This window comes from Mytilus galloprovincialis, chromosome 9 (assembly GCF_965363235.1).
Source record: "Mytilus galloprovincialis chromosome 9, xbMytGall1.hap1.1, whole genome shotgun sequence".
NCBI lineage: Eukaryota > Metazoa > Mollusca > Bivalvia > Mytilida > Mytilidae > Mytilus > Mytilus galloprovincialis.
The window spans coordinates 50,531,344-50,555,053 of NC_134846.1; the positions used below are offsets into that span (position 1 = coordinate 50,531,344).

Below are 23,710 nucleotides of genomic sequence, written 5' to 3' on the forward strand. Positions count from 1 at the left end.
TCCCAGACAACATGAGTATGTTGGCCCAACATTGGCACAACGTATATCATTGCATTGGCCCATCGTTGTATTTTAACGTTGGCCCAACGTATAAGTGCAAAGTGGGCCTACGTTGGCCCAACGTTGTACGGTTATATGCAATACATAGAGCCAACGTTGGCCCATTGTATGAAAAACGAAATCCATGTTGGCACAACGTTGGACCAACGTAGCGATATATGTTCTTATGTTGGCACTATGTTGGTCCAAGGTAGGTATTTCTCATTTTAATGTTGGCAATACGTTGGTATATTGTTTCAACCAAATTACAATGGATGCTGCATTAAGAGCTGTATATGATAAATACTCCGGAGCGCATTTGATCTTTTTTTGTATTCCAAACTGCCAAAGTTTAAGGTAGCAATTCTGTATTTTTGTATTACCCATTGTTGTTACTGTCCTTGTTTTTTTCATGAACTTTGCCTCTCTTTAATTTTATTTATTGTGTGACGCTAAGATATTTCTTTGACAATGTTTGATGGATCGACCAGATAAACTCTGTGTCATTTGGTGTCTTGTAAAGACTTGTCTCATTAGCAATCATACCACATCTTCTTTTTTCATATAAATTTCATTTATTTCTTTAACAGAACAAATGACGTATGGCTTATGGTTAGGCGATCATACAAATAGTTTTTTTCGGAGATGTAATTTTAGTTGTATTGGTTCCAGATCCAGAATGAAAATTAAATAATTCAGAAGATGAAACTTTATTTATTTTAAATTTGATATCATTGGTCGTCACCACGAGTAGTGTCCTCCTCAATTTGAACTTCAACAGTGTCATTATTACTTATATATGTTATTCTTTTTTTCCCTTCTGTATTTCTTGCCACCTTCTCAGTCAAGGCTTAAGCGCCGCCAATCTTTAGCTGCATCATCTATCTCCTTATCCGAAGACTATTTACAGCTATGTTTTTTTTCTAACCGACTCTGTAATAAAGTTATAAGTAAACTTGAATTGCGTATTAATTTGTCTAATGCATGCGTGCGTAATCTCCCTTCTAGATATGTAATATAAATTAATGTATATTCTAAATAGTTTAAACACTATTTAATACAAAATCAAATCTTAAATAACCAATTTTTTATATATTGGTTATTTGTCTAATTGTCAGAAATTCATTAGTATTAGACGGATTTGTGGGTATAACAAACCCTTATTACTTTTATTTCAGAATTCGGTATCATACTTTATATATTCGTAATATACATGATATATAAAGAATAATTTAGATGTGTATTAATGAACAGTTATATATTTGATATATAAAAACACTGTTACATATTCAAGTGTGTATATGATCAGGTTTCACAAATATATCGTATCTGTTTGCATGCGATTTAGAAATACAATAAATCTAACAAATTCATTTATATTTTAATGAAGTAGAAATCATTATACCACATTTTTGAAACATTACGGAATAAGGTACATCTTAAGACAATTTTATTTCATTAACTTCAGTAATGATCATACATGTTGTGGTTATAGATTTATATAATTTACCATTTGTTTGAAGATAATAATGTTCAGTGGCAACTATTTCATGATAATTAATAGGATTGAAATGATTTAAAATCTAGAAAATATTTCGCCCAAAACGTAGGAACTTTAAGATCAGCATTATAAAATGATAGAAATTAATATATGTTTTGATATTTAATAACATCCCTCAGATTAAAAAATCATATTGTATTTGTCATTCTGAATCGTATATATATATCAGATTTTTTAAAGTTACAACTTACATGTTACTATCTTTCTCTTTGAATCTCAGATGATATGATTTTCTCTTTTTGTTTTCTTCGTATCACTGCTTTCTTACAAATACACAACAGGAAATAATCACAAAAGTGACCATCCCATTACATTCAGATTTCCTATAAACTTAATTACCATAGCAACTATCTTTGAAATTTGTCGAACATATGGTCAACCTTATCAGAATGGGCTTGATTAACAGACTGGCTGTATCAAATATCACTCAGCATATAATTGCTATTATTATGTTTCACAAAGTTTAATGAATAAAGTTATTATAAATAATGATTGCAATAAATTTTAATTTTTAACCAGGCAATCTATGTTTACGGTATACATTTTTTTTATTACAGTAATGATATTCCAGTATAAATTTTATCTGACTTATATATAGAGTATAATATATGATCACGCAACGTTGGGCCAGCTTTGGCCCAACATAGAGTTGTAAATGTAATTTCAGTTGATAAACACTGTCGGTATAACATTAACTTTTCATAAAGCCTGCTGCAATCGAAATTATCCGCCTCCCAAGAGAAATAAAGCGTAAAATATTATATAATCAATTCTATTAACAAAATTTCATATCGGCCCTATGTTGCTACTAACATAATGCCAACATTTGCCCGATTATTTATAACCAACATGAGATAATAATATGAATTTACAACAACAGACCAACGTTTGGCCAATGTTGTGCAGCCGACACCAACGTGCGACCAATGTACCGACAATTTGCCAACGTTGGGCCAATGTTGTGTAGCCAACATAAACTTGCGACCAACGGACCGACAATTTGCCAACGTTGGGCCAATGTTGTGCAGCCAACATAAACTTGCGACCAACGGACCGACAATTTGCCAACGTTGGGCCAATGTTGTGAAGCCAACACCAACGGTCGACCAACGGGCCGACCATTTGCCAACGTTGGCCCACTGTTAGTCTGCTGACTGGGTTCTACTGTACACAGGCACTTGTCTCAGAATTTTTTTTCTTATATGTACCTTAATATTATATTAAGGTATATATATCTAGCAAATTGCAAAGTGCGGCGCCTCTGTACTATTTCAAGATTGATAATAGGATGGAAGTTCATGATCCATCAGCCTCCCATTTGACAGCAATATCAAGGTCCGCTTGTAAATTTCAAATGTCTTCTTTGGAACCAATTTCTCGGTAAATATAGAAAGGTATCGCCAGGAAAGAGGTTTATTTTCTTTGCTTTTTAGTCAGTCTGATTTGGTGTTTAGCCAGTTTCTAATGTTTTGGTGAAAGTGCATGTTAAGATTGGTGCTCTATGTGATCGAAGTTCTTTACAAACTACCACTGATGTTACCTGGTCAACTGACTTTGTGCGGATTTAAGTTTTGTTGTAATTTTTATCCACACTTGCTTATCTGATTTTAATTTCTGTTATTTAAGTGTGCTGACTGAAATCGTTGGTTTGAGATATCAGCTTTTTAGTAGTGACTGTTACAAGTATGCTCTTTTCAGTGGTGGGATTTGTAATTATCACATTTAGTGCTTTTGATGTACTGGAATCATTTAATTGGTTTTGTGTTTGAGAAAAGGTGTTGGTCTGGTTTATTAATGTATAAATAGGTCCAATATGACCACTTTTGTTCTTTGTGTACTGCTTTTCAAATGTTGTAGTTTCTCGTTTTTTGATAAATTTTGGTGTCTATATATCTTTATATATGCAGCGGGTTTAAACATGTTTTGTGAGATATGAAACCTTTATCTATATTTCTAGCCAATAAATAAACTAAGCAAGATAAACAGTTAGTAGGAGGACATTTCAGCATACCCGGGAACATCAATCCGAGTCATATTTTTTTTTATCACAATTATAAATGTTGCACACGATTTTGTTGTAAAATCCAGCCGTAAACCAAACCCTTAAAACCCAAAAATCCCGCACTCCAGGCATACGCTACCGTGAATTTACAGGAGCAGCTTGTAGACTGAAAACGAAAATATAGTTGTGTTCAGTCTGAAATTACACTAAATTGGATTCTTCTGAAAAAGAAACCATTGTATGTGTACTAATTGATATTTAAGCCTATTAAAACATGTTTTTTTTTAGGATTATTTCACCGTTGCGTTTTTTGAAAATTCAATTTTGAAGTGTACAATTTAAAAAACACCAATTTACTCTGGTTTAGCTATTTCAGTAAGTTGCAGTTGTATTTAACACATTGACACAGTCATGCATTTAAGTAACGCACATATATTCTCTAAAATAACTATTGGATGGATAATTACTCTTTTGAATGTAAATGCTGGAAGCTGTAAATCCATTTTTTTTTTTTTTACATTTTTCAATTTAAATAAAACATGACGGGTGTCAATAGTGAATCTGGATCAGCTTTCCCTTTTATGAACAGCTAGGATCAACCTATACTTTTGGTTGGGTTCGCGTTGTGCACTCTTCAGTTTTCTATATAGTTTTTTCTTTAACCTTTTTTTGTCTTATTGTCATATATCCTTTCACACACACTTTAATTTTGAATGTGACCATGAAATCTTCTGCCTTTTATTAAATCAGAAAAGTCTCCGTTAAATAGCTAGAGAAATTTACACATACATGTATGCTTTTAATTATTTAATCATTTATTTATTTCATCTTTAAATAAAACCGAACAAAATCTTTTTAAAATCAAACTAGATCAATGAAATCAGATGTCACTTTCAATGTTAAAAAATCATTTCCCAATACCGTGATCTGTAATAGACACATGAGGACGTTGTAGATATGAGAAGGTAAAAGTCTTCGACAGGAAAGTATGGCCTCCATCAAGCGAAAAGCTAAATGGTACATGGTTAGTAGTTACCCCATTGGTTGTTTGAGGCTGATTAGGAGATTTGCAAACGATTCTGTTATTGTATACATATCTTCCTTTTGTTATGATATTACCAAATCGACAAATTATCTTTTGGCAAATTGCAACTTGAAAATTTCTTCCAAAAACCTGGATGTTAGTTCCCCCTGTCACGTGACCTTCTTGTGGAAAAATTCTGAAAACTTGTGGCACAGTATTTTGAAAGGATTCCGAACAAGCACTTCCTTTTGTGTTGATGATAAAGTCATTATATAATATATTCCATTTTTGTATTGCTGCGATTTTCTCAGAACTTGAAAGTGAACTATACTGTAGCGAATTAAGAGCTAGATGTCGGAGATCGGCCAGAGTAAGTCCCCAACTCTTGAAAGCCTCATACCAATCGACGGTGAATTCGTCATAGCCGAAAGTACCTGGATCGTCTGAACCTAATATAACAGGTATTCCATACCTAAGATAGGTGATAGCTGGATGATGGCGCTGATCTGCGACGTATCCCAACATTTTGTTGCTAATTGGATTGACCTCTACTGCGGGGGTCTCATTGGGGGGTTCCAATCCCGGATCCCGCTTACCGTTTTGTCAGATTCCCGTATCCCGCTTACACTATGTACATAAGCAATTCTGATTTTTTTGTCATTTCCCGGGTCCCGCTAGACCTCATTTCCCGTTTTCACGACACAATAATTTGACTTTATCGTGTCACGCTTACCAAAAATCGGCAATCCCGCGTCACGCTTAGACCCCAATGAGACCCACTACTGCAATTTTATTCTTTTTAAGCACTTCCATGAGGTAGGGATGTTTCACGTATCCTATTCCGTGACCAACTCTTTTCGCACCAAGAAGGATTGCATCGTAAAGATTGTCCATTGTCGGGACAGGATCATCATCATGAAGAGATGTCATAAGATCGTCTGGCCAGTTTGTTTCCCCATCGTGAAAAAAGTATGGCAACGTTAAGTTCTGAACTTTTATTTTGGAAAAGTCTTCAAGGAAAAACAAAAGAGAATAGCCCCTGTCTTCCTCAGACACGAGATCAAACCCTGACACCAAGTTTGGATATTTTTCATACAACCTCGATCAAGGCCTTTTGCACGTCTTGTCCCACATAATTTATTTTCCCGCCGCGATAGGAGTTAACTATTCTTTTATACCCGATAAAATTAGGATGGCTTCCTTTAAATGTTTTAATAACTTCCTCGACCATTTTCAATTCTAGCTCTCCGTAATCATTGTCAATAAAGTGTTTTCCATTTTTTGAAGCATATTTTGTATCTCGATCCAGCACATAAAGCTTATTGTAGGCTGATGACTTTGCTTCGAGATATTGCACGTTTTCGTCGATTGCTGCCTGAAGCACTGCATCCATGTATAATTTGGTAAAATTTGCATTATTGATAATATGTGAACCGATCACGCTGAATAATGGACCAATTTCTTTCCATCGAAGTCCACTGTCTGTTGGATCATTTATTGCTTTATCGTCAATAATTCCCAGAAAAGTTGAATGCTGAACCAGAATGTCTTTCGTGTAAGTAGAATTCTCTTTGACCTTAGCCCATCCTGCTGGTGGATTCAAGAAAAAGTCCATATTCCATTGTTTGGGTGGACCCGTCTTTACGTACAAATTTTCGTACAAAGGGCTTGCAAAGATTAAATCAAGTATCTTCAACTTACTCACAACATGATCTGTAAAAATTCAAAATTATTCAGAAAATTAGTCTTCATACATTACATTAAGAGTTTCGATATTTGTAGACAGGTTCCCGACCGTCAAGTTTGATAATATTTGAAAAGATACTGAATATTTTAAGGATATAAGTGACCAACTTAGTTGGTTGCAGCAATATTAATGATATCAGAGAATGCATGCTATACCTCTTCAAATATGCACAATTATGAATATCATAATTAATTTAATTTAATAGATATCTTTTAATGCATTTCATGATATTGAATAGTTAATACCGAGTTTAACAAACCAAGCTATATATTTAATTGTCAGAAACAACGAACGAATTACAATAAAACAACTTTGTTTTAATATATATATCTCTGCATGTGTGTGGATTTTTAAATGTTAAATAACAAAAATACCAAACTCCGGGGGGAAATTCCATTTAGTATTTACAACGATGTGTGAAGACGTTCTTTGACATACCTGTCATTCATCAACTTTCTGCTCAGACATTGGTTGACGTTTTACAAAGTCTGAGTAGCAGATTCAAGCTCTTCGGCTGCTGTCTGCACTTTGGTCGTATTTTTGTCTCTTTGACATATTCCCCATTTCCATTCTCAATTTTATCTTAAATACAGAATGCGTTGGGAAATGTATATCCCATATGCAGGTGAAGTTGGTATATGTTGGGGGAAATTGATTTAAAGATTAAAATCGTCTTGTTTGTCAAATATTCTGATACTGAGATGACTGCTTATGTTAAATTCGAGGTCTAAGTCTAAAAATAGGGCAGATGAAGTCGTGTATTTTGTTTCTTTAATTTCTAATTATAACAATGGAACCCAATCAGAAAAGTTTGGATTGTTAGTGGAAAGAACATCATCAATATATCTGAATAGGAAATAAAATGATCTGGCTTTTTCTTTATCTTGTTGTTTTAACAAGGGTCTGCAGGAACTCAGACACACATATAAATAAGAAGAGGTAGACAAGGAGAGGCAAACAGTTCGTGCCTGTTTGAATGTTGACAATTTGTTGAAACAGTCATCTCCAAATACAACAAATATGTTGTCATTAAGAAACTCCAGCATACTGATCACTTGTTCCTCTGTGTAGCATGTTTTACTTTTTTGTTTGTTATTTAAAAAATATGCCATATTGTATCCCAAAGAAATAAATTTATAGCGTATGTTACCTTTTTTATGCTGAAAAGCATTGTGGATGAAATTATTTAGACGATGTTCAATTTCACATAGGTAATGGTGAATAAAGGGTTAAAAAATCAAAAGTTTGTTCACTATTAACCTATCCCTTTTTTATAGAAAAAATAACAACTTCAGAATAAATGTGACTAAAGTAGATATAACTTACTATGATGCAAATGCATGTTTCCCCCTTTGGGGAATCTTTTAAGAAGCTTGTAAATCTTTGACTGCTTGATGTCAGCGATATGAAGTTTTATAGGTCTAGCAGGCGGAAAGTCATCACGGGTTCTATTAAATTCTTCCCATTTCAAGAACTCAAGATAGCTGTATACAATTTGTTCATTCTATGGGAAAATATAGATAATCATAATCATGAGTGTGCACACTTATATAAGTATCACCAAAACTAAGTAAGGTTGATTAATCAATTTTTAATCGTCGAAGTGTGGACCAATACGTTTTTAGTTGTATCAAACAATTGAATTGGTATATAATGTATGTCTTTTTTTAAATTGAAATAACACACGATTGGACAAAACTCTTATTTATCGTCACAAGCGTGACAAGACTAGAATATATAATCTTTTTGACTGCAAATGTGATTTTTTTGCGTCATTATCAGACGATGTGTCTCGTACCAAGACCAACATATTGCAGCGATAAGCTCATGAGGATGAAACATTTGTCATTTCCAAAACATAATTAACGTATGTCATTCTGCAAGTGGTTAATACCATTAGAAACGTGCCCTGTACTGTCAATAGTTATCAAAGGTACCAGGATTATAATTTAATACGTTAGACGTATCCACATGAGACCTTTGACTTTCACTGTAAGATATTTTTGAGCTTGTTTTTCCGTATATTTTTTGAAATTTTTACACACCAGGCTGATTATATTTGTTTCCTCTATCATTGGCGTACATCCAACGTCTTTATTCAAATGGCGTTCCCCGATAACATATTGAATTGCTTTTTTTTTTACAATGAAGGAAAATCATGCACACCTTGCTAACAAATAAAACTGTTGATAAACGTAAATACTAGTACCTATTAACTTAATCTAGGTTATAATTGGTTTCATGTTTACTACTTTTTTAATTTCATTTTGTTTTCCTGATTCGTTTACTAATATATATATATATATAAACTCATCATAGATACCAGACGCGCGTTTCGTCTACAAAAGACTCACCAGTGACGCTTGAATCCAAAAAAGTTTAGAAGGGCCAAATAAAGTACGAAGTTGAAGAGCATTGAGGACCAAAATTCCTAAAAGTTTTCCCAAATACAGCTAAGACAATCCATGCCTGAGGTAGAAAAGCCTTAGTATTTCGAAAATTCAAAATGTTGTAAACAGTTAATTTATAAATATAACTATATCAATTTTAATTCATGTCAGCACAAAAGTACTGACTACTGGGCTGGTGATATGTATGCCCTAAGCTTGGTTCGAAAAGAATCATTCGAACTGATAGTATAAGCCAACATGTTCGTTAAACTTGAACAATAAGAATTTCACAATGTTCGTACTTGTTTGATAATAGAACTTTATAGATATGGTATGGTTATTGTAAAATATTGCACCCATTTTTAAGACGATAACAAAAATTGTTAATAGTTTCTGGATTTTATTATTCCCATTATTCGATAGATTACTTTTTTTCTGCATGAAAGAAATGTGGTTTACTCACACCTAATATTCGATTTCGGTATTGCATATGATATAGGCAACATATCAAAACCTACAGTTCACGATGGCAATATCGATTTGAATGCAATGGCAATTGGAAACGCAAATACAAATCTGCTATGCACGATAGCGAAAACGATTGATTCTAATCTATATAATCTATCGCCATGATGTCGATACAATGACGTGTACCTTTACTTCTGTGTTCTGCAATATGATTCATGCTGAACGTGCGAAAAAGAGGAAACGAAGTAACGTTTGTGTTGCATTTGGACGGACAACTAGATACATCGTATTTTTGTGAGAGTACTATTACCAATTCCCGTTGTTATCATTCTTATAACTTATATGTGTTTTTAAACACACTACCAACCTCGTCATACGCTTGTTGGTATCCTGCCAAAGTATGCTCTTCGTCCTGCAAAGCTTGTCGCTGTAGTGAGTAGTTATACTCAAACGCACCAAACGAATCATCATATGCAAGCGTAGCGTTTACCATATATAGCAAAATAAATGTCAACCTTTTAATCAGCATGATAAAGATTTGGCTTATAAGTAAGATATTTGGATATCTTCCTTTGCTGAAAAAAATGTGATCATCAATATCGTAGATATATTTAGAAACTTCATAAGATTAAAGGAAACTAATGATATGAAGCTTGTTATTACAAAAACACATGAGATCCTCCCGATAATTGGCCATCTTCGTGTTGCCTTAAGCTTATCTTTAGTTTTCTAGGGAGTGTTTTGGTTGATTGGTATTTGTCTTTTCGTCATTTTTATTGTTTTGTTCTCGACATATGAATTTTGGTCGACTCCTTCGGTATTTTCCATCTCTTTTTATTGATCTTCAAATCTCTTAGACCGGATAATTTTACCGGATTTGTAATAACACAAGCAACAAGACGGGTGCCACATGTGGATCAGGATCTGCTTAGCCTTCAGGAGCACCTGATATCACCCCCATTTTTGGTTGGGGTTTGTGTTGCTGAATCTTTAGTTTTCTAGTTGTGTCTTGTGTACTATTATTTGTTTGTTTGTCTTTTTATTATTTAGCCATGGTGTTGTCAGATTATTTTCAATCTATGAGCTTGACTGTCCCTCTGGTACCTTTCAACCCCTCTTTTAGATCTATTATGAATATATCATTTAAGCTTAACATAAAATGCAATTTTAAAGAAATCTCACGAACTGCATGCAAACGGCGCAATACTGAGTTGGTCGACAGGATAAGTGTCTTCTGTCTTCCATTAAAAATATGTTGAAATTGCTATATTTGACATTAAAGGGTCAGTTTATTCATACTTTTGATACTCATCATAGAATTTTAATGAAATCGGCAGTATTCAATTAAAGAAAATTGTGTTGTGAAATCTGGGTCACCGAACTTGTATCAAATACTAAGTCAATATATAGACAAAGAATATTAACAGTAATCAAAAGCTGGCTCAAAATGCACAGACATCATACCAGCTGATTCTCACTGTAAGTATATATCACTTGCAACATCAACTGTAGAAAGTCAATAAAAAAGACCGTTTAAGATTTCTTCAAAATTAGCCGCTGTCTGCAATTTTTAGAGGTCGAACAAAGTAATAATAAAAAATCCTTTTCCACAACTAGTCAACTGTTTTATCATTTGAAAGGTTAAAAAAGTGACTATGATATCAACAATTTAAAAACATATATGTCTATTGTTTTGTCTTCATTTGAAAAACCTAAACTTCTTACCTTTGATTAGCAATTTTTTTATATCAAGATCAACTGGTTACATAATTTCGTTATCTAGCTACCTAGATGTTAATGTGTAATCCCTTGTCACTATTTTCTATTTATCAGCTGTCAGCTTCAGTCAATTAAAAAAAATCAATGATGGCAATATGTATTTGTATTTCTCATCATATGCAGTGTTTCCGTCGGTGTTACACCTCTCCTTTAAAAAAACCCAATAATGGACTCGGCAACTGAGAATTGCAACACATATGGGACAACATCCCTATTGCGCCTCGAAATGAGGAACTCAAAAGTCACGTGTAAAGAAAAAATCTCTGTGTAGGAATATTGGACATATTTCTATTTTTAACAAATGACTGAACTTAATTATTTGTGGTGATTAGGAAAGTAGAGGAACATAAAATAAATGTGTAAAAACTATGGAGCTATTGAATGTGTTCAAAGTATTAAATTTTCAAAGAACTTATTGTTTTAAAAAGGGGATATTTTACCACAAGGAGCCGCATCACAAAAGGATGTTCCGGGTTTGCTAATTTACGGGAAAAGTAATCTCACTTCGTACCCCGAAAATTTAACCACATATGTGAAAATGTCACAGTTTCGAAACGAGCTATCATACATATCCAAGTTTACGATATGAACTGTGCTACAGGAAAAAACGTTACCATTACCGCCTATGTAAAAACAATTAAAGATATTGAGCCATATGATTGTTATTGCAAAATGTACAGCGTGTATGAATACTATCAAATCAGTATTTAAGTACTTCAAGGAATGGTATGGATTGATTGATTGATACGTGACTGCTGTACGGCGAATCAGTAAAAAAAGTATTTTGCGGCACGAATGTTACGGATGTTTCAACACTATTCCCCAGCGATAAAAATATTAATCGCATTGTTTAATTGTGGTAGCATAATTTGTATGCCAGATTTCTTAAAATCGAATGTTCTCCTAGTTCTCAACGTGTTCTGAAACTAGACGAATAAACCAAAATGAAAGATTGATGTAAAGGTGTACCGGCATTTTCACAATTAACATTAAATTATTTATTGTACATTACTAGAACCAAATAACTGCTTTCATTTTCTGGAATCTTTTTTGAAATCAAAGCATAGAAAATTGGTTCGCTGATCTTTCACAATACTGATAAATTAAAGAACTATATAAAACGAAGAAAATGTTTGACGCAGAATTTTTAAATCAAGTAGTATAAAAAATAATCATATGGTTGTAAAGACAACATCAATGGTATATGATACCAAGTCTCCCCTGCAACCCAGTAAATGTGCTTCTGCGTTTTGCACAAATGTCATTAGGAATTCATTACATTCACAAAAACATTTTTTCATTAGCTCTTCAAAACGTATAAGTGTATTGCAAGTTATGTTGGAAAATGATTGTGTCACAAATGTCCATTTTTATTAATATAAACTTGGATGTTGCCTTCCACAGACTTTCAGACTGGTTTGGAATTATAAAAGACGAATCAGGATCTGATCCTTTATGAAAATTCACAAAAGTGTTCTAACAAACAAGTTGTGTTGCTTGGTTTCCAAATTAGTTAAAAAGTAAAATATCAAAAATACTGAACTCCGAGGAAAATTCAAAACGGAAAGTCCCTAATCAAATGGCAAAATCAAATGATGAAAAACATCAAACGAATTGACAACAACTGTCATATTCCTGATTGGGAACAGGCATTCACAAATGTAGAAAATGGTTGGTTGAATCTGGTTTTATAGCGCTAAACCTCTCACTTATATGACCGTCGCATTATATTCCATTATATTGACAACGATGTGTGAACAAAACAAACATACATAAGCCACTTTTTTGAGACGTCGTATGATTCCCAATGTAACAGAAAAACATGTAGGAATTAAGGAATAACAGTACTGTAGTTGAAGAGTTGCCACCGTCAATTGTAGATTTGACGGTCGCAAATGTAGTTTTAAAGGCGACGCGTAGCGGAGACAGTAAAACGGAGATTTGCGACCGTCAAATCAAAATTGACGGTGGCAACTCTTCAACTACAGTACTGTTATTCCGATTCTAATGCATTTCAAAAAGAAATAATACGATAAAACTTGGAAAAAAGTCTAAATTTGACAAATAAAAAAAAATCCGCGAAACTTCATGAATGATTTTGGCGCAAAGACGTCATGGGTAAACGTGACGTCATACAAACAAAAACTTATAAACTGGAGGTTATTACGTTACCTGAACGCTTCAAATTCGGATAAAATAACTTGCTGCCGAGTTTTTTTCTTGCTTTGTCGCGCCAAAAGCATCTTGACGTTTCTTATCTGTGACGTTGCAAAACTTGTGCCTATCTGTAAAACTGCGCTTTCCCGCCGTCCATAATTTTTCCCGCGTCAATGTAGCCGTAATTATGAAAACGATGTATAAGTAGTTTTACGGAGGTTAAATATGCTCTAAGATTGTCATAAACGATGTTTTTAATACAAGATTATTTACAAATACAACTTTTAACCTTGGAATGTATTTTTTTTTTATCTTTCTTGTCTTAAAATAAAGTGAAAATAATATACCAATTGCTATACTAGCTTTAAGGGCGACTTTGTTTTATCTTTGTCAAGTGAAATGCATAAATGATTCTTAATCACCTATGAAATAGTAAAATATTTATTCTCGTTTTTTTATTAGATAATTGGTATAAATACTGTAAAAAAAAAAATCTCAAATCATTATATAAACGGCAAAACAACGGCACTCAATGGAAATGAAAATAAAAACAAAGCGTGAACAAATTCATAAAAATAAATAAAATCTCCGAGCAGCTGTTCTATAGTGGAAGATATTAACAAGCAAAATCGAGAGAATTGTGCAAATGATGATACAAGCATGAAAATTAGCACGAAGCATCATTTTTATATACTTTTTAAGAAAAAACTGCTGGCCATAAAAAAAAATCATTTTTTCAAGATGGCCACCACCTTTTCTAAAATGGCTGTTTTTTCTAGGTTTAAAATACATATTTTTCTGGAAAACGATTTCTTTGGACTTCTTTAAGAAAAAAATTTGGTGGCTACCTTCTTTTCGTTTGACATATATATACTAGAAATGAATATTTTACACGTTCAGGGTTTGCGCATGCGCGAAAATGTTACAAAATTAGCACAAAAACATTTGAACTATTCATTATATACTTAGCGCTTTTGGATTTTTAATGACGTTCTGAATTTGTTTAATACCCTTTTTAAGGTTATGATACATATGCGTTTAACAATTTCGCGCATGCGCAGACTATTTGTAGACATAAAGAGCTATTTGCACGTACAACAAGGGCACAATAATGTAAATCGTAGTTCATCTTACAGATGAGGATTTGGATTTTGTTAACATGTCATCATTTCTTTCCTCTAAACATCTAAGCTCTTCTGGTTAAGTTCGTGTAACTTCTATGACGCCATTGTTTGAAAACACGTCCTTTTAGGTGCAATGATCAAGCATTCATTGGATAAGGTGAAAAAGGTGGTTACCTTTCTAAATCCCGGGCAACCATAAAGTATAGCTACAGATCTACCACTTTGGTATTGGCTAAGCAATTTCAGTCGGAAAGGTTAGATTTGTACGGGGAAGATAAGTTTATCGTCATGTTTGGTGGATTGTTCATGTACATTACAATGCCTTGTTTTAAAAGTCTGATTGAAATATTGCGTGAGAGTTGATGCACATGCGCCCTCACTGAAGCCGATATTGCAACACCTAGAATGGCAGATTATTTTCATGTATGTTCAAATGCAATTAGGACTAAACACGCACATCGATGACAACATGGGTTTTGCTTGAATTGATAATGTCAGCTTATGAAAGCGTAAACACAGAAAATATAACTCATCACTCCGTGACGTTTAAGTATTTGATCAACTGTTGTAAGGAAAGAGTGTCTCATCGACCACAGTTTAATTTTTGGCGTTCATTTATGAATTAAGAACTTCTTGTGCTTTCGGTAGTACGCCCATTTCACAAGTCAGAAATCGTACTTTACAAATAGTCCATACCAAGCATGATACCGTATTGTGTTTGTCTTGATCATGTTAATTATGCTCGATGGTTACCGATCCATTTCCGAGATCGAACATCAGCGACAGGTAGCAATGAAATTTACAAGTGGTAATTTTACTATGCGTAAGACCAGATAGTTGTTTTCTTAAACATGTTGAATCACAATTTTATCAGACACAAAAACAGAATAATACAAATGTGAAGGGCGATGTTGGTGCCATACGTTTAACCGAAGATCCATTCGAGACGATGTATCATGGTAGCTGGACCAGAATTCAGTAGACTGGTGGATGCATTTTATAGATCTAGTGGTTTGAGTCATTCTACAACAGATGAACGACATCATGAAAACTCTAAGATACACAAAAGTTTTTCTTCGAAAACTTCAAAGGTTTTTCAAAGTGATGAACGAGTTTGAATTCATTTCTACAAGAGTCGTCAGATTTGTACACAATTGACTCCTTTAAGGAAGTTGTTGATTCGGAAGCAGGTAAGATATGTATATAAACTCAAAGTTATTGGGTTCAAACAATACGAAGATCTTTTGAAGCAAATGGAAAACGAAAGAGAATCTGTTTTTATAACCAGATAAAGAAGATCAATTTCCTATAAAAGGCGTAAAATGAAACTGGAAACTTCTTTGTCAAAAACAAAGCTGGAGAACATGAAAAGTGATTCCGATCTTTTTTCTTTACTTTAATTTCTTGTCAAAGTAGACAGTTTGACTTTGCAGATTTCTTTAGCCATGAAAACCAAAACGTCTTTGTCTCAGAATGTCACTTTAACCAGTGGTATTAAATCACAGCAAGTTGGTGTACTTGAGACATTTTGCGATTTCACATCAACTGATCAAAATTCTGACGCATTTGTCGTTTGTGGAGCAGCAATGGTTTATTCCAGGCCACCACGTGGGGCAAAATATTTGATGATTATGCCTTTTAGCCTAAAATCTTGCAACGATAAATAAGTATCCAAGAGTAGACATTGTATTTGATGCTTCTTAAGTGAACGATTTAAAGACTGGGACGAGAAAAAAGGCAAGTTACTGGTGCTAGACGGGAAGTTGTTGGTTCTGGTAACACGCCAAAGGTCCGGAGTTGCTTTTTCTGTGAAGATGACATCAAAACGGATTTGTTCAAGTTTCTTGCCGACATAATTGCTTGTTTAGTGATTTATAAAAATGCTTATGTTACTCAAGGTGAAAATATTCTTTCAATTTCAATACGGATACTTCCCAGCTTTCCCCTTGTAACCACGAAGAAACAAATACACGAACGATTATCCATGACAAGCATGCTGCTGAAAATGATTGTGAAAAGTAGTTTTTAGTAGTACTGACACAGATGTAGTAGTATTAGAAATTGCAGCACTCGCAAGATGGGGTGTGGGCAAATTGTGAATAGGTTTTTGAAGGAATGAAGGCTTTCTATGGCTTCCTCTACATGTCATAGAAAATTCGTTTGGTCCTCGTGTAGTTCTCCTTTTCTGCAATGCATTTAATGGATGTGACACTGTGTTGGCATTTTATGGTAAAGTGAAAAGGTCTGCTTTGCACACATGGAAAGTATTCCCAGATGTAACAGACGTTTTTATCCCGCTTGTGTATCAAAACACAGACACAGACATTGATGGTATAGGAGCATCATGTATGGCAACATTAACATTTGCTGTTAACGAGGCACGATTTAAACCATTTACAAGGAAGCCTCGGATTTATGATGCTATTCTGCCTACCAGAGGTTCTCTTCCGGATCACATTAAAAGAGAAGCATATCAAGGTGGACATGTTTGGGCTTATCCAGATTTATGCATTCGACAGGTCCATTAACACTCTAGTTGGATAAAAGAAAATAAAACAATGACAGTTGAAAACCAAAATGGATGTCTTTGGCTGCCGTTGCATTCACGTGTCAGGATTTTTGAAATCCGAATACAAGAAATCAAGCTGTGTGGGTAACTGTAAATGCTACCGTTCTGGTCTTCCTTGTACAGGTGTGTGTATTGGTAACTTTCAGATAATTATTAGATACTCAACTTGTATATATGCATTTGAACAGAACAAAGACTGTGATATCTCTTGTTAAGTTGATAGAAATGATGAAATTGACATTTTCCACGTTGTTGCCGCTAATTTGGAACCGGAAGTAACTTTTTTCTTTATGTATGTATTGTTTTGTCGTACTTTAGGAACTTTAATTGAAGTTTTATCAAAACTTACATCGGATTATACCTATAAAACAGCTTTAAAAGGATTTACGAAATGTAGCCAATTGGATATGACGCCATTTCCAAATGAACGGTGGCCATTTTGAAAAAATGAAAATTTTTGATGGCCAGCAGCTGATTTTTTTTAATTGTCATTTAGTCAACCTGTATACCAAATTTCATGCTTGTATCACGATTTGCACAATTATGTCCATAATATCTCCCACTATATGAACTACTTCCTGTTGTAAAGTATCAAACGTGTCAGATTAAAATTATCATGATTTCAATCCTTCTTTCGGTAGGCGAGAAAATATTTTTTATATAAAAATTATTATCCATATTCATTTTGCTTATTTCTTAATCATGTTTATTATAATTTTGTTGACCACTTATTGCTCAAATTTTAGAGAATACGAATTAAAAAAAAACCTAGTAAAAACGAGGTAAGAAATTCTCTAAAATGATTTTTTATTGTCTACAAGTGAACCTGAATCAATAATAAATCATTTTCATTTACTATGATAAAGTACACAATGTAATTAACATACACGAAATATCTTTAAATCTGTTAATTGACAAATTGTTCTCTTCTCAATGTTCAGTGGCAAATATTTCATGCAATATTAAGGACGTCTGAATTCAATATACAATAAATTTATTGCTCTATGAGTCCTACAAAGTAAAAGATCTGTGGTGAATGCCAGAAAAAAAGAGGTTGCCACTGGGAAAGGATATCTATGATATATATGATAGGAATAGAAATCATTATGTCTACTACTAATTAAACATCCCCATTTCGAATGAAAATAAACATTTTTAAGGCAGTGCTTCCATGATGAAACATGTGTGTACTTTTACAAAAAAAAAAATCCTAACTGAGATTTCAATCGTGGTATTTGAGCCCTAAATAAATTATCCAGTTCTTTTAAATAAAGCGTGTATGGTGTATTGTGAATGAATATTAATATTTAACGTAATCAAGTATAACAGTTACCTTTTTATGATTATTTATCAGGGATAAGATTTTTGATTTATATGAGATATTCTGATTGATAGATGTAGAAAAAAAACCGTAAAACAAATTTCTCGAAAGAATGCAACATTTTACATGAAAATGACGGACTAGATAATTAGTAAACACGTTAAATAAGTTTGTATTATAGTACTAACAAGCTTATGATCCTGTATCATTTCTTAACATCCGTTTAAAGTACACTTTTAAAGCATTTTATTCAGTTTGCTTCATTCCCGCCAAAATCGCCCTTTTGACGCCGTATTGTGACGTTGTCAGTGCCCCTGAGTATTGTGACGTTACAATGGACCTTTGACGTTCTACACAATCAACAAGATTTGTGTGTAGAAGCCATAAATGTCCCTTTGGCAGCAAGAGGGTTAAAACGGCGAATTCGAGGTAGGAGTTGTTTTATTATGGATTATATATTAGTAATCGAACATTTGTTGATTCAATCATTTCAAAATGTTGTCCCTCCTTAGGTACGCCTGGTCAACTGTGGATTTGACGGCAACTTTTAGCCAATGAAAAAAATTGTTACATACAAATTGCATTAGAATTGGATATCTATACCATTAGAAAATATTGTGCATATGATGATTGGTGACCATAAGCAGTTCGTGTACAAAAATGTTCTCGTGACCGTTTTAAGATTTTTATCGTTTAAGAAAAACTACTCTGACTACATTACATGATTTATTTATTTATCAAGTTTTTCCAGATAATAAGTGACCTACAATGTTTTATCATATGCATTTTAAAGTCGAGCAAATATTTCATTATCAGTAAACCTTCAACTTTAATTTTATCAAGCCAAATTTGTAATAAGACGAACTTTGTAATCGATGATAACCTACGTTTTGTTTTGAAATACACATACCTTAACTGTATAGATATAAGACTTCAGACAAATTTGCTTTTTTCTTGGGGGTGGGGGATGGGGGGATTGTGTGTGTGTGTGTGTGGGGGGGGGGGGGTAATAAAACCAGATGAATGTAAAAAAAAAAAAAAAAACAAGTAAAAGACATATATTTAATATTTCAAACATTACACGACAATTTCGTATCAACTGCTGATAAATAAATTTAATACAAAACTAAAGGAAGGCAATATGTTTTGATAAAATCAGAGTTTATAAAATAATTTTTTTATGGAAATACTTTTAATATATGCAAATTTTGAAAGAGATCGAATTATCAAAAATATCATCTCAAACGTGTTATATGTTTGACTTTTCAAAGTTTTGCAGTTTTTATATATTTTAAACGGAAGTGAGCGCTTAACCCTTTACATATTGTAGACAATGTTGTATTGTAAATACAACAATAGAACAGAATGTACATGTATAACCGTAAAAAAGAATGGACAACAGGTAACGATTTTTCGCTATATAGATGACGTTCTATCACTAAATGATTAAAAAAATTGGTGACTGTTGAACGCATCTATCCCATCGAACTAGAGATAAAGGATACAACAGATACAGTTAAATCGGCCTTATATTCTGACTCAAATCTAGAAATTGACTAAGGGTCGGTTGAAAACAAAACTTTACGACAAAAGAGATGATTTCAGCTTTCAAATTGTAAACTTTTCATTTCTAAGAAGCAACATTCCAACAGCAACTGCATACGGGGTATATATCTCCCAATTGATACGATATTGCCGTGCTTACATTTCCTTACATGATTTTTTATGACCCCGCAACGAAGTTGTCGGTGCCATATAGTTTTACCCTTGTCCGAAATTCCGTCATTCCGCAGCAAACCATTATACGGAGTTTTTTTCTAAACGCCTTCAGATATAGGGCTGATTTTTGGTTTGTGAGTTAACCATGATGAGTTACAGATCAAGTTTAAGTTTTGTTCCTCTCCATTAATTTTTGCTAAAATTAAGGGTTTACAACTTTGAAAATTGTTGAAGATCACAGTTATACGGAGTTTTTTTCTATACGCTTTCAGATATTGGGCTGATTTTTGGTATGTGAGGTAACCATGATGAGATACATGTCAAGTATAAGTATTGTTCAACTTCGCTAATTTTTGCCCAAATTACGGGCTTTGATAAATTATTGAAAATAACAGTTATGTAGACTTTTTTTTCTAAACGCTTTCAGATATTGGGCTGATTTTTTGTATGTGAGTTACTCATGATGAGTTACAGATCAAGTTTAAGTTTTGTTCCTCTCCATTAATTTTTGCCAAAATTAAGGGTTTACAACTTTGAAAATTGTTGAAAATCACAGTTATACAGACTTTTTTCTATAGGCCTCCACATTTTGAGCTGAGTTTTGTTAACAGTTATACAGACTTTTTTTCTATAGGCCTCCACATTTTGAGCTGAGTTTTATTAACAGTTAATTTATAATTAATAACATATCAATGTGAGAATACCCTCATGTTCGTGTCCACATGTGTTATTGAAATTGCTGATGTTTTAACTTTTGGGGACGGGGCCATTCGTGTCGCTTTGAAACATCTAGTTTGATAGAGAGTTGCTGCTCACAAGGAAGCTATTAAACCAAGAGTTCCAAATGGTGAAGTTGAAATCATCCCTTCGTAAATTTTACGGACGCCATCACGAGTTGGTCGACCGTTACGAAATAACAGTTTCACAAATGATATCGGATATGTTCCTTACGTCGTAACTACAATCCCCTTCCCTTTCATGAATGTGACCTTCTGAATTATACTATTTACCGGATTTGTTATAACATAAGGTAGCACTCCACAGTTCGAAAATAAAATTAAAAATGAGGCACAAAATGTTTTATCATCTCCTATTCCTGGATTTCTAATGCATTAACCTAACTGTTTGTGTTGTACATGTGCATATATATGTAATCAGTATCTGCCATATATTTGATTTTCAAAAGTTAATAGGGTGAAAAATAATTCCTTTTATGTGTATCCATGGCAACATTCTGCATTTATTTACCATAAAATATTGCAAAAAGGGAGGGGGGAAACACGTTACATATCCCCCAAAATTTGGATCAAACTAGAATTTCAATGCCTTTGAGTGATACCTTTTTAGAAACTGTTGCAATAAATCTTTCTTATGATCAAATAAATAATGGGTGTCTTTCGCCTCATTTTTCGTAAAATCGAATCACAATGTTCGTGCGATAAAAAGTTAGAAAAAAACATTACAATAATTGCCGGACCAATGTATGGTAGGGAAATGCAAATACGGACTGTCATACAGAAAACAACCTATATTACACACATTACATAACCTTGATGTTCATATAAACCCAATACAAAGGCTATTTTAATACTCACATATCCAAAAATGAATTTTACTGCACACTAGCTCTCATATTTGAAAACTCCACAGGGGCCAAAATGCGAAACTACACACCTAACTGTGGAGTGCTACCTAAGCAACACGACGGGTGCCACATGTGGAACAGGAAAATGCCTGTACCAAGTCAGGAATATGACAGTTTTTGTCCATTCGTTTTTGATGCGTTTTGTTATTTGATTTTGCCATGTGATTATGGACTTTCCCAATTGATCTTCCTCTAAGTTCAGTATTTTTGTGATTTTACTTCTTACCCTTCCTGAGCACCTGATATCACCCCTAGTTTTTGATGGGGTTTGTGTTGCTTATTCTTTAGTTTTCTATGTTGTGTCATGTGTTCTATTGTATGTCTGTTTGTCTGTTTGTCTTCTTTCAATTTTAGCCAGGCGTTGTCAGTTTATTTTCGATCTATGAGTTTAATTGTCCCTCTGTTATCTTTCGTCCCTCTTTCGTTACTGTTACTTCTTAATCTTATGGTTCATGTCATTACTTCTTAATCTTATGGTTCATGTCATTACTTCTTAATCTTATGGTTCATGTCAATATATTTCTGATGAAGCAAGGATGGCTTAAAAAACCATATGCTAGTTTGAACATCTAATTAGGAGACAAATGAAGACAACATTTGTATACCGGTGTTCAAAAGTCATGTCTTTCGTTATGATTGATATTAAACAGTGCATGATAAAATAGTACAACAACAATTGTGTTTATCAATCTATTCCTTAACAAGGGAACTGATTATTATGATCAATTATTGTTTGTTTCTGAATCCTAATTGCGAATGTGTTTATAAAATATAATTGGATTATTCATAATAGAGCTTTCTTTTTGAAAATTGACGAAAGGTACGAACGAACGTAAAGGGATCACGTATTTCATTTCTACAATAAAAGTTAAAAGAGTCTTTGTTTTAACCAGTGAAACAGCATTCTTTTCTAAATCAAGTTTATTTTAAGAAATGATAATATTGTAAATAATACACGATTTTAATATAATCAAACAGAGAAAAATAGTGTCAAATACACTTACGTCCGATACGTTACTTACGTAAACCACGAGTACACACATTTCCGCAGGAATTTTTTAAGCACGAGTTTCACGATAAACATTTCAATGACATTATTGAAGTACGTTTAAGGAGGCTCGACAAGATTCACATTTATTTTTATTTGTTACAGTACACTTTCAGCAAATTGTCAAAGTGGAAAATCGAGATTTGCTAAAACAATGATGCTACAATGTTTTTAAAAAGTAATGTTGAATAAATCTAGAAACAAGGCTTTGTATATCAAGAAAATAAATCTACAATTTTGCACCATACATATTGTGGATTTTATAATGACGATTTAACAGTACACATGTTTGGAAGATAGACGCGAAGTTGTCACTTATCGTCCAGTGGCTAATATTTCGTGAATGTTCAGGACTATAGGCAAAACGCAGTTTCAACTTTTGATCCTCAGTGCTGTACAACTTTGCACCCTTTTTTTGACTATCGAACTTTTATAACTGGGCGTCATCGGTAAGTCTTGGACGAGGCGCGTTTTTGACGTATTGTATTTTAAACCTGATGCCTTTTGTTATCTATTATTCATGTGTATCTTTGCCTAATACGTTCTCCTATTTATTTGTATTGTAGTCCTGTAATATTATGTTGTCATTTTAATATTATATTTAACAATGCCATTAAAGTGCAAGGTTTGGCATGCCACAAAACCAGGTTCAACCCACAATTTTTTTCTTTAAAAATGTCCTGTTCGAAGTCAGGAAAATGGCCATTGTTATATATCATAGTTCGTTTCTGTGTGTAACATTTTTAGGTTGTGTTTCCGTTGTGTCGTTTGTTTTCTCCTATATTTGAGTGTGAATTCACATTACTATAAGACGTGTCACGGTACTTTTCTATCACAAATTCATTGATATGTTTTTTATGTTATATATGTTATTCTCATCGGATTTTGTCTAATGCTTAGTGCGTTGCTGTGTGTGTTACATTTTAATGTTGTGTCGTTGTTCTCCTCATATATTTAATGCGTTTCCCTAAGTTTTAGTTTGTTACCCCGATTTTGTTTTTTGTCCATAGATTTACGAGTTTTGAACAGCGGTATACTACTGTTGCCTTTATTTATACGCTTAAATAACCGTTCTATTGCTCCGGTGTATCATATAAACACATTTAGGGGGGGGGGG

At 33.5% G+C, this 23,710-nt stretch overlaps 1 protein-coding gene, 1 long non-coding RNA gene and 1 pseudogene across 2 annotated transcripts; all 3 read right to left on the minus strand.

The window, feature by feature from the left end:
• Positions 1-730: 730 nt before the first annotated feature.
• LOC143046949 (uncharacterized) lies at positions 731-2,763 on the minus strand. The gene is made up of 2 exons (XR_012969325.1): positions 1,792-2,763; positions 731-972 (listed from the first exon to the last, which is right to left on the minus strand). It is a non-coding gene; the product is annotated as an uncharacterized LOC143046949 (long non-coding RNA).
• A 1,633-nt stretch (positions 2,764-4,396) lies between these two features.
• On the minus strand, positions 4,397-5,181 carry LOC143046567 (uncharacterized; the record flags this gene model as incomplete). The annotated part of the gene is made up of 1 exon (XM_076219726.1): positions 4,397-5,181. A coding segment is annotated over one exon (672 nt), but the record flags the coding sequence as incomplete, so codon positions are not given.
• A 204-nt stretch (positions 5,182-5,385) lies between these two features.
• Positions 5,386-9,763, minus strand: LOC143046568 (adenosine deaminase-like; annotated as a pseudogene).
• Positions 9,764-23,710: the final 13,947 nt, after the last annotated feature.